Source organism: Gossypium hirsutum, chromosome A05 (assembly GCF_007990345.1).
Source record: "Gossypium hirsutum isolate 1008001.06 chromosome A05, Gossypium_hirsutum_v2.1, whole genome shotgun sequence".
Lineage (NCBI taxonomy): Eukaryota > Viridiplantae > Streptophyta > Magnoliopsida > Malvales > Malvaceae > Gossypium > Gossypium hirsutum.
In genome coordinates, this window is record NC_053428.1 from 99,770,708 (window position 1) to 99,783,726 (window position 13,019).

The 13,019-nt window shown below is 33.1% G+C and overlaps 1 protein-coding gene across 1 annotated transcript; it reads left to right on the forward strand.

Moving 5' to 3' along the window:
• Window positions 1-9,355: 9,355 nt before the first annotated feature.
• Window positions 9,356-10,159, forward strand: LOC107961464 (WAT1-related protein At5g40240). Its single transcript, XM_016897589.2, has 3 exons — window positions 9,356-9,518; window positions 9,610-9,761; window positions 9,834-10,159. The coding sequence occupies exons 1-3, from the start codon at window positions 9,414-9,416 to the stop codon at window positions 9,973-9,975; spliced, it is 399 nt and encodes a 132-aa protein (XP_016753078.1). The 5' UTR covers window positions 9,356-9,413; the 3' UTR covers window positions 9,976-10,159.
• The last annotated feature ends 2,860 nt before the right edge of the window (window positions 10,160-13,019 follow it).

Below are 13,019 nucleotides of genomic sequence, written 5' to 3' on the forward strand. Positions count from 1 at the left end.
AACTACCACCTCCGCACACGCAAAAAAGAAGTTAGAGGATTTTTGGGGAGGTTGAATTACATCGCTCGATTCATTGCTCAATTTACCAACCAGTGTAACCCAATTTTTCTACTTCTTCAAAAACATAATCTGGGAGAATGGAATGAGGAGTGTCAAGTGGCTTTTGACAAGATAAAACAGTATTTGTCTAGTCCCCCAGTGCTAATACCGCCAACTCCAAGAAGACCGTTAATATTGTATCTGACTATGTTCGAAAATTCAATAGGTTGCGTACTGGGGCAACATGATGGGTCAGGGAAAAGGGAAAAGGCGATTTACTATCTCAGCAAAAAGTTCACAGAGTATGAGGTAAAGTACTCGTCAATTGAAAAATTCTGTTGCGCTTTGGTTTGGGTAGTTCGGAGGCTCAGGTAATATATGTTGTATCATACGACATGGTTAATTTCAAAGCTGGACCCAATAAAGTACATGATGGAATCACCTGCACTCTCAGGAAAGATGGCACAATGGTAGATCCTACTATCAGAAAACGACATCGTCTATATGAGCCAAAAGTCGATAAAAGGGAGTGCAATAGCTGATTTCTTAGCAACTCGAACAACAAAGGAATACGAGCCATTGGGATTTGATTTCCCTGATGAAGACTTGATGTGCATTACGGGAAAAGAATGTGAGTCATCCAAAGAGAAGTCATGGAAGATGAGCTTTGATGGTGCATCGAATACGTTGGGGCATGGGATTGAAGCAGTCTTAGTATCACCAGAAGGGAACCATTATCCATTCACTGCTAGGCTGAATTTCTTCTGTACTAATAACATAGCGGAATATGAGGCCTGTATCATGGGACTTCGTGCAGCTATTGAATGAAACGTCGAAATCTTAGAGGTGTACGAGGACTCAGCGTTAGTGATATACCAAATCCGTGGAGATTGGGAAGTGAGAGATTCAAAATTAGTTAAATACAACGATCTAGTAGCAGGACTGATTAAAGAATTTAAAGAAATAACTTTTAATTACTTCCCACGAGAAGAAAACCAATTGGCTGATGCCCTGGCCACTTTGGCTTCAATGTTCAAAGCGAACAGAGAAACAAAAATAATGCCTCTTCAAATGAGCATATATGAAGTCCCTGCACATTGTTTTAGCATTGAGAAAGAGCCAGATGGACGGCCATGGTTCCATGATATCTTAGAATATGTCAAGAATCAAAAGTATCCCGAACAAGCAAATGAGAATAATAAAACAACAATCAGAAGAATGGTAGTAGGATTTGTTCTTGATGGAGATATTCTGTACAAAAAGGAAAAGATCAAGTGCTCTTGAGATGCGTAAATGCTGTTAAAGCCAGGAAAATACTTGAAGATGTCCATGAGGGAATTTATGGGACACATGCCAATGGTTTCATTATGGCCAGGAAGATTATGAGACTCGGTTATTACTAGCAGATGATGGAAAGTGACTGCATTAGTTTTGCACGAAAATGCCACAAATGTCAAATTTATGGTGATAAAATTCATGTAGCCCCTTCGTCCCTTCATGTCATGACTTCTCCGTGGCCTTTTTCTATGTGGGGCATGGATGTTATAGGGCCAATTTCCCCAAAAGCTTCTAATGGACATCGATTCATTTTTGTAGTGATAGATTACTTCACGAAATGGATAGAAGCCGCTTCATTTGCTAATGTAACGAAGACTGCAGTTTGTAGGTTCTTAAAAAAGGAAATCATTTATCGATATGGTTTGCCTAAAAGAATTATTTCAGATAACGCCTTGAATTTGAACAACAAGATGATGAAGGAAGTGTGTGAACAATTTCAAATAAGGCATCATAACTCCTCACCCTATCGCCCGAAAATGAATGGAGCAGTTGAAGCGGCCAACAAGAATATTAAGAAGATTATTGGGAAAATGACCGAGACATATAAAGACCGGCACAATAAGCTACCATTCGCTTTGTATGCATATCGCACATCTGTGCGGACATCAACGGAAGCAACTCCTTTCTCTCTGGTCTATGGAATGGAAGCTGTGCTACCCATCGAAGTTGAGATCCCCTCTCTACGAGTCTTAATGGAGTCAAAATTAGAGGAAGTAGAGTGGGTTCGAGCTTGATATGACCAGTTAAACCTTATTGAAGAAAAACGTTTGAAGGCAATCTGTCATGGATAGATGTACCAGAAAAGAATGATCGAGGCCCATGACAAGAAAGTATGGCCAAGAGAATTCCACGAAGGAGAACTCGTGCTGAGAAAAATTCTCTCAATACAAAAAGACTTCCGAGGAAAATGGGCACCAAATTAGGAAGGATCATATGTCGTAAAGAAAGCTTTCTCAGGTGGGGCTTTGATTCTCACTGAGATGGATGGGAAAGAGTTACCTAGCCCAGTGAACTCAGATGCTGTAAAGAAATATTATGCCTAAAAAAAAAGAAAAAAAGATCAAGGCGAAAACCAGAAAAAGGGCGTCTTGATGAACAAAAAAGGATTAGGATGAACACCTGAGAGGGTATCCTAATGAAGCAAATCTGGGCTTAAAGAGCAAGGCGATTTGAACGGTGGGTCAAACGACAAGGCTATAGTATTTGAAGCATCTCTAAAAGCTCGAAATCTTGTACATAAGAAGCCATGCTCGAAAAGATTCTTGATTAAGTAACGTGGAAGAGATCATGCGTTGAATATCTAGAGCATTTGTATTTACTGAATGTGATCCCCTTTTCTTTATGACACTTTTTTTACTATCCTTGGTTAACCTTTTTGTTTGTTACCTTCGAAATAAATAAATGAAAAGTATATCTTTTGTACCTACTTGACCATTTTCATGCATCTCATTATATGGTTTATTTGAATAATAAATAGTAAAATGACATACTCTAAAAGAAAGGTTGAGTATTACCCGGATGAGAATTCGATAAGTACGAGGCCTCAAAGCAAGGACAAAGTTCAACAGGGGGCAAAAGAGTGTATCTAAGAAATACAGATTACTCATAAAGCTGAAGAACGGGTACAAAGCCTAAAACGAAAGTCAAGAATCGAAGCAATGAATGCAGGTCATCACAAGAATCGTGACGAAAAGAGATATATGACAAACAAATCCAATGAACATAAGGCATGCAGGCATTTAAGACAAGCATGTGCATACCATGATGACATCATGCATGATATATGCAGGTACTCTAGCAGAGCGAGAGGTTTTGATGATATTTATACTGGATCAAGGAAAAAGACACCTGAAGTTCCACCAGATGATATGATTTGGTATCCTGATATTTTTATTTCTGTTTTTCAAAAAAATCAACTCATATTGCAAGAGGTGAGTTGAGCCTCGGGTCACACGTCGAGGTATTTTCAATTTCTTTTTTTCAAAAATCAATTCATATTGCGAGAGGTGAGTTGAGCCTCGGGTCACACGCTGAGGTATTTTTAGTTTCTATCAACTCATATTACGAGAGGTGAGTTGAGCCTCGGGTCACACGCTGAGGTATTTTTTAGTTTCTATCAACTCATGATACGATAGGTGAGTTGGGCCTCGAGACACACGCTGAGGTATTTTCAAGTTATGTTTTTTCAAAAAAAATCGACTCATATTGCGAGAAGTGAGTTGAGCCTTTTAGTCTCTGTTTTTTTCAAAAAAAAAATCAACTCATATTGCGAGAGGTGAGTTGAGCCTCAGGTCACACACTGAGATATGTTTCAAAAATTAACTCATAATCCGAGAGATGAGTTGAACGTCAGTTTGTATGCCGAGCTATTTTCAATATTTGTTTTTCGATAAAGAATAAAGATTAGAGTTAATCGAATATGCAGATATTATTTCTCTGAAGTGTCAGTGGAGCAGGTTGAAGCTACAAATCTTTGCTCCCTGAAATGGCACTGGAGAGGCTCAAAGCCACCATTCGTATCTTCTTAAAGTTCCAGCGGATTAGATCGAAGCTACAAATCTTTTCTCCCTGAAATGGCACTGGAGAGGCTCGAAGCCACCATTCATATCTCCTTGAAGTTTCAACGGAGTAGGTTGAAGTCACAAGTCTTATTTATCTGAAGTTGCAGTGGAGCGGGGTAAAGCGACAAGATGCAATGGGCTGAACGAGGCTAGCTAAAGAAGAGGAGCATCAAAGAAGTTAAGACTCGACAAGACAGACCAAAATTGGCCCTTTTAAGGTCTTTGCTTCATTCCCGTTACACGACAATGAGTAAAGAGGGGCAGCTGTTGAGGCCCAATTTTGACCCAATTGCATCAGCCCAAACCAAAAGAAAAAAAAAACTAAAAACCCTAAAGCCCACTAAATAAGCCCAACATAGCCAAAACATTAACAGAAAAAAAAACCCTAGCCACTTGCACTGACAGCCACAACCACCCCCTGGCATCACCTACTCCACCAGTCACCTCCACCAGCCATACCCTGTAAAAACAAAGTAAACATGCAAGGCAGAAGCAAGAGATAGCAAAAAGTAGTAATAAAAGCATGTAAAAAAATGGCTATAAAAAGCCAAGCAAAATATTGTAAGGGGATTGGGCATTTTTTAATACAAAGCATTTGATTTTTTTAAACAGAGAGAGCAAAACAGTGGTTCAAAGCAAAACAAATCAGAAAAATACCAAATTGGAAGAACCCAAAATACTAGAAATCCAAATTCGAAAGCTTAAGGTGATTTTTATTTTATTTCTTTCCTATTTTTGGGTCTATTCATTCATATATATATTTAAAGTATAAAAAATAATATAGACAAACAAAAAAAACATACCTTTTCGATTTTTCGGCCACAGTGCGCGGTGGCCGGCGGCGACGGACCGGCGGCGATGACGGCGGCCTTCCTGGCCGAAGTTGGGGCCTAGTTCAGAGAGAATTCTTTCTTCTCTCTCTTCTTTTTTTTCTTTCATGCTAACAAATGAATTTTTTTCTCAAAAACTTGACTTTTATAGCCCCCTAAAACGACGTCGTTTTGGGGTTGGCCATTAACACCCAAAACGACGTCGTTTTGACTTGGACCAGATCCACCCAACCAGACCCGCCTAGGATTCGCGTGTTTTTTAGTGAAAGGGCTAATTGCGCTTTTAACCCTTCCGTTTTTTTATTACTTTGCAATCAAGTATTTTTCGTTTTCAATTTTGCCCCGAATTTGTACTTGAACTTCAATTGAGTCCTACCCGATGCTGTGCGTTTTAGAGGGAGGGTTATTTTCGGTTTCGGTCCCTCCTTATTGTTAGCGTGTTCGATTTGGTCTTTTCTTATTTATTTATTTGCAAATTGGCCCTGAACTTTCATTGTAGGTTTAATTTACTCACTTTTTCTGTTATTTTCCATATTATATATTAAATTAACATATATTATTATTACTTTAACTTATTATTATTATTATTATTATTATTTTTATATTACTATTATAATTATATTTTATTTTTGTGTATTTATTTATTCATTTTATTATTAATTCATTAATTTATTATTATTAACATATTCTTATTATTTTTATTAATGTATTAGTATTATTATATATGTGTATATTTTTTATTATATTATATATATATGTATATATATTTATATATAGTATTATTTTTAATTACTTTATTTTAATATTTTATTATATTATATTTCCTTTTTGTATTTCAATACTATTATTATTATTATTATTATTATTATTATTATATATTAGTGTATATTTTTTATTATATATGTATATGTATATATATTTATATATAGTATTATTTTTAATTACTTTATTTTAATATTTTTATTATATTATATTTCCTTTTGTATTTCAATATTATTATTATTATTATTATTATTAGTGTATATTTTTTATTATATATGTGTATGTATATATATTTATATAGAGCATTATTTTTAATTATTTTATTTTAATATTTTTATTATATTATATTTGCTTTTTGTATTTCAATACTATTATTATTATTATTATTATTATTATTATTATTATTATTACTATTATTATATATTAGTGTATATTTTTTTATTATCTATGTATATGTATATATATTTATATATAGTATTATTTTTAATTACTTTATTTTAATATTATTATTATATTATATTTGCTTTTTTGTATTTCATTATTATTGCTAGTATTATCATCATTATCATCATTATTAACATATATATGTATACATGTGTATTTTTCATGTACATATTAGTATTTTCTACTATTATTACAAATATATTAGTTCTTTTATTATATTATTAGAACGTTATTTTTCTTTATTATTTTCTTTATAGTGAATATTATTGTTATTTTTATCCTAGTATTATATTTTAATATTTTTTCATTAATTGTATCATTGTTTGCATTATTTACAAATTTCTATGGCAAATGATATATATATTTTTTTAAATAAGGTAACGTACCGATTTCAATACTAGGTCGCTGATGTCATCGCTATGTTGGGTGAATGTCATTGGCTCGTGTTAAAAACGAGACGTCCTTCTAAAAAACCAAAAATTTTAAATTCTCGTATTTCCATCGAATCGCGATTAAATATTAAATTAAACTTGTATTTTGAGAATTAAGACAACGCGTGTTTAATAAGAAACCAATTTTGGGCGTCGTGAGGGTGCTAATACCTTCCTCGTGTGTAACCGACTCCCGAACCCTATTTTTCTCTGGATTTTTCGCGTAGATTCAAATTTGGCATTCATTTTTGTTCAAAAATAAATTTTCTTTCAAAAGAAAAAAGAGGATTTATTAAGTGTCCGTTCACACCTAGAAAAAAAGATTGGTGGCGACTCCTATTCTCTTTAACACCGAAATTTCGTTTTCAAATTTTCAAATAATCGCCTCAACTAGCGACCAAAGAGAAATTTTCACGTCGTTACAGTGTGAAATGATACACCCTTTTTCTAAACTAATTGCACATTGGTTCTAAAGAAATCCATAAATGCACCAATGTTCTCTCTATACATATTTTAAAGTTTAGAATACGGTAGTTATTCAGTTTGATGTCACACTTGAATAATCAAAGCCAATTACTGGAATTAAGAATTTTAATACAATATTGAATGAACTAAATCATTAAAATAAATCAATCAGAGTTATCATGCATCACAAGTCTTGACCATTGAAATAAGCAGCCTTTAAAGCCACCACATGCAATGCAAGATTGAGATATATTCTTTCATTTTTATCTCAGATATTGGATCTAGTTTTACTTTCATATTCTGACTTTTTAAAATATATATATATTCATATTAAATACATAATTATATTTTAAGTGAATTCGAGTATAGCTAAAATATGAAAATTTAAAGAAAAAGATAAATAATCATCCATCATAAACTCCTCTTGTATAGAAAATTTGTTATGTAAATTGAAGAAAATTTTCTTTTCCTGATTTATGATCAATAAATGAATAAAAACAGCAAACAAAAAACGTGCATGAATGGCATTGAAAATAAGATATAGTCCAACCGTGCACCAGATAATTAAAGAAGCCAATAAATGATGATTTTGTTCAGAGATTTGACTCTCCATTAACAAGAATGATAAAACTCCTCTTTTACTTCTTCCATTACATTCAATTCCAGTAAGTATTAGTAAATTTATATTTTTATCATTTAATTTCAAAAAGTTAGAAAATAATTTGTTGTTCATTGTTTTATAAAGTTCGGCTAGTAAGTTTCAAATGATTATTCGACGATCAGTATAGTAGATTAGCACCCATTGATGAGTAGAAAAATATATCTTAGATCCGAATCAATCCAACAATTAATCTCAAAGATTGGAGAAGAAAGTTGTATTGATTTTGGTTCACAAGTTCGTGGTGTTCAAAGCTGTTTCATGAAAAAAAGGTGAACTGTAGAAGGAAGAGGAAAGAGAACTTTTGATTGGTGCAAACTGTGTGAATAGAGAAGGCCATATAATAGTGATTTTAACAGCCCAGTGATTAAAATTAAAACTTTCAAATCGTTCAGTAACCACTTTATAATTTTTTGAAATTGAGTGACCAAAACAAAAAATTATTAATAGTTTAATAACTTTGGGTGTAATTTACCCTAAAAATAGAAGGGATAAGAAAGCAACATTTCATTATGGCTACTCGTTATATGGGAATTTTATTTGGTTCATATAATTACATTTAAGAAGTGAGAAAAAAATGTGAGAAATAATGAATCTGAATCTTTGTATTTATGGTATTTTTTTCTATTTTCAAATTACGATCTCGAAGATACTAAGGAGTGGGAGTTTATATATATACTGGAGGCAGCAAAAGTAAATAATGGTATTTTAGATACAAGAAAGGGAAATGGCAGGAAACTGGGGGTACAAGGATGTTGTACCAATAACAGCCATGGTCTCAGTGGAGTGCTCTGATGTAGTCTTAAGCATTCTATTCAAAGCTGCTTTTTGAAAGGAATGAGCTATTTCGTCTACATTGCCTATTGTAATGTTTTAGCTACCCTTGTTTTCGTCCCTTTAGCCTTCCTATCTAACAGGTATTTCTTTTTTGCTCTTTCAACTCTCATCAAATCTTTTGATAGAAATTGTTTTTTTCTTCTGACATATCTTGTTTGTTTATGCAGGAAAAAATTGCTTCTTCCATTGGAATTCCCTCTTATCTCCAGAATTTGCCTTCTTGGGCTTCTTGGGTATGTATGGAAGTACTCCATTATGTATATAAATTTTGTAAATTTCTGGGTTTTTCTTGTGATTGTCAAAGATTACAATGTGCTTATGAAAGGAAGAAAAAAAACCATGATTGTTCATATTTTGGAGACAGGTTTTCAGGTCAAGTATGTGCTTATAAAGGTTTAGAACTTGGGTCCACAACTCTTGCTTCAGCCATCAGCAATCTTGCACCAGCTTTCACCTTCATACTTGCTGTCCTCTTCAGGTTTTTCATTTATTCTATTTTTTTTATCATTGTAATGTTAATAAATAAGATTGCACCATCTCCAAGCAAATTTTTTCATGTTTATGATCTTTCCATGCTTAAGCTATTTCCTGAATGGTCCCTTAACTTTTCTCCCCACTTTTATTTTTTGCATAACAAGGATAGAAAAAGTATCATTTACAAGTTCAACAACTCAAGCTAAAATCATTGCCACCATAACTTCAATATCTGGTGCTTTGCTGATCGTTCTCTACAAAGGCCCCAAAGTTATTCCATCTTCAACATCTTTATCTGTTTCACTTCAATGGCCTCTTGAGTCAACTCAATCAAATTGGGTCATTGGTGGTCTCCTTGAAGCTCTTGCATATCTTTTCTTTTCATTCTGGTATTTTGTTCAGGTAAATCGATGTATCCAAGCCCCCCCCAACCCAGAAATCTCTATATTCATATCATCTTAGTGATATATTGTAAGATTTTGACATGTTTGTATGATCTTGTTTTGTCCTGTACAGTCCAAAGTAATGAAGATATATATACCCAGAAGAGATTACTGTGAATGTGTATTACAACATGTCAGTGGCCATTATAGCTCTAGCAGCATGCTTAATAAAAGAACAGAACTTGAGTTCTTGGACATTACATCCTAGCATATCAGTTGTTTCGGTCCTATACTCGGTAAGAACATAGTTAATGATAAAATTGCAACAGTGAAGCACAATAATTTGCTGGATCTGAATGTTAAGTTTGTTGTTAATAACTTGTTTAGGGACTTTTCGGGTTCCCATTCAGCTCCGGTGTTCATAAATGGGGCCTACGCGTGAAGGGGCCTGTTTTCGTTGCAATTTTCCGACCAACTTCCATTGTCATTGCAGTTATTATGAGTGCCATTTTCCTTGGTGAAGCAGTGTATCTTGGAAGGTAATAAAAAAGTTTTCCTTTTACATTTCTACTTTGTTTGGTTTTACAATTTAAGCAAACTTGGTTTTGCAGTGTCATTGGAGGGGTGATCTTAACTATTGGTCTTTATTCTGTACTATGGGGAAAAGCAAAAGAAGAAGAAATGAAAGATGATGGCTCTGGTTTAAGCACCAAAGACCCTTTGCTGAAATCCCAAAATGTTGAAGAAAATTAGAATAAATGTTCTCAAAAAGAAAAAGAGTAGCTGGTTAATGTAGTTCAATGCTTCCATATTGGGAAGCAAAATGTAGCTCATCAAATGATATGGTCTTTCATTACCTAAAAAGATATTGGGAAGCAAAAGGCTTAATTTGCTGGATCAGATTTGAGAATGATGATCATCATCACTTCTATCACCAGATTATTTGAATTTCAGGTCTTTAGCAATTATTATGATTATAATTATGATGCTCATATTATTATTATTATTATTATTATTATTATTATTATTATTATTATTATTATTTAATTATTGGGTATATCTCAACCCTCAACCTAAAAAATATTAAATTAACGTTAAGCTTTATAAACTAATGGAACTAGCAATTAGTTAGAATAAATTTCATTTCAATTTTTAGGGAATAAATTTTATTTTTCAAATAATCGTCTTTCATTTTAATTAGAACTAAAATGAATTAGATGTAAATAATTTTTTTTATAATTTGATTGTTTTTTTACGAACAAATTGTCAAAACTCTACACTATACATGACCAACTAAAAGCATCTCTAATCGAATGTAGGAATTTACATCATTTTAATTAAAGCTTAGACATTACATATTTTAAATGTACTATTCATAAATAGAGGTGTTCATAGGTCGGGTCAGGTCGGGTACAGGTTGGACCCAATTAAAATTTTAGGTCCGTTTGTTAGGTTCGGCCCAGCCCGAAAATGGGCCTAAAATTTTTCTCAAGCCCGATCTAGATAAAGATGCTAAAATTCTGGTCCGGTCTGACCCACCCGTATTAATTTTTTATATAAATTTTTAAAAATATATATAATACATCAAAAATGCTAAAAATATTAAAATAAATGTTTCCCAACAAATTAAAAATAAATTTAAAAAAACATGCATACTTAAATAACACTTAAGATAGGTACAACTTAACAAGTAAATACCTCTAAAATAGTAACAAAATTAACAATAAAACAAGAGTTATACAATATCTAAACAAGAGCAATAAAATAGTAGCAACATAATAGTGAAATAGTAGAAAAAACAATAAGAAAAAAACAACAAAACAGTTTTCCATATTCGATTTGAGCTCAGGCCAAAAAAAGCCTTACCCAATTTTTTGACCAATTTCATTTTCCGGGCCTATATTTTTACCCAAACCTTCTCACTTTTGGTGCGGGCCTTCGATTCGGGACAAGTGGCCCAACCCATGGACAAGTCTATTCATAAGTTTGTTTTTGTTGCTATCTTAAGTGACTTATTTGCTTAAAATGAAAACACAATGGAAGTGCTAGATTGAAGTGGCTACTACAGCTTGTCATTGCGAAAACTATGCAAAATAACAATAATATTAAATAAAGAACACAAATGTTTGTTTACGCAATTCGGTTTCACTACGTCTGTAAACCTTAACTTAGTGAGTAATTTCACTATCTTTAATCCACGATACAATAAGTGATTCATACTCTATCACTCTCCAAGTATAGAGATCTCAAATTTGCACCTAAGGACTAGAGAACTCACATCCAAATCATACCCCTTAGAACTTGCGCAATAAACACTCTATAAGGATTACAATAACAGTTTGTACTCTCTCACAAAAACAATTTCTCAAAATGAACATATTAGAATGCACTCAATAAATTCTCATATATAACCTAGACAAGCCTTAAAGCATATACCAATTTCAACTTGCTAACATAGAGTCTAAGTGAATATAAAGTAACTCCTTGAAACTAGCTATTACATCAATAACAATCAAAGCACAATCTACTCTCCAAAATCAACAACACTATCTCGGTCAAATCTCCACATTCCAAGGAATTAATTAATTCACACAAATCCAATCAAATTCAATCTTCAAATACCAAGGATTGGTTTCCATAGATGGACCAAAGTATCTTCAATAACATAGCACATTAACAAGTCCAAAGATTTTCTTCATTAAATTGCCAAACCAAATAAGGCAAGTTTTTAACCACCTCAGTGGTAGTCTATAGTTGGCACTACCAAGTGCCACTCAGCAACTCTCAGCTCATTTTGCCTCAACAATATCCCCTTTTGACAATTTGTTGAACAAAATAAAAAAAAAATAGGAAACTAAACATAGTATGGTAACCAATAGCTCCCCCTTGGCACAAACCTCACTCTACTAAACTCAACTTAGAACATAACATAATAATTTTGAACCATCAATGTTGTGTCTAGAATTAGCACTAACAATCGAAATGCTAAATTATATTTGAGTAGCAAATAGGTAAAGTCCATCAAAGCAAACAACCACCATTGCAAAATATCATCATAGTTCCAAGTCAGTTCCAATAGCGCAGTTATAATAGCATCATCGAATAAGTATCATCATCTCAATTATATAAGCCTGTCGAAACCATTTTTGTAGGGTTGAAAAATGGGGATCGACTTTAAAACGAATTGTGGAGTCGCCACCAATCCTTTTTGTTTAGGTGTGATTGGGTCACCCTGTGATCGATCATTTTAATAAAGTATTTTGGTTTATTAAAATAATGTTTTTGGTCTATGAAAAACTAGAAAACGGATTCGGGAGTTGGTTACGCACGAGGAAGGGTTAGCACCCTTGTAACGCCCAAAATTGGTACCAATTGATTATTTAATGTCCTTTAGTTGAAAATTTGAAGAAAAATGTTGAAATATGATTCCTTTAAAAATGTGAACAATTCGAATTGGATTTTAAGATTCACTCGTTCAAAGAAATAAAATACCACATCCAGCACGTTAGGACACGATATTTTAAGCCTCCAAAAACTGAGATCACCTCATAATTTCCAGAACACGCAACGGAATTTAAAAAGGGAATCCCGTTATTTGGCCAAACGAAGAAAATCGAAACCCAGCACGATTGGGCACGATTTCTCGAATTTCCAACACGAAACATTGCCTTGTTTTGAAAAATCATTGAATAAAATGCAATAATTTAGAGAAATGCATTTATTTAAGATGACGATTCATTAACAAAACCATTACAACAATAAAATATAAAATACAAATGCTAAATGATAATTCACAT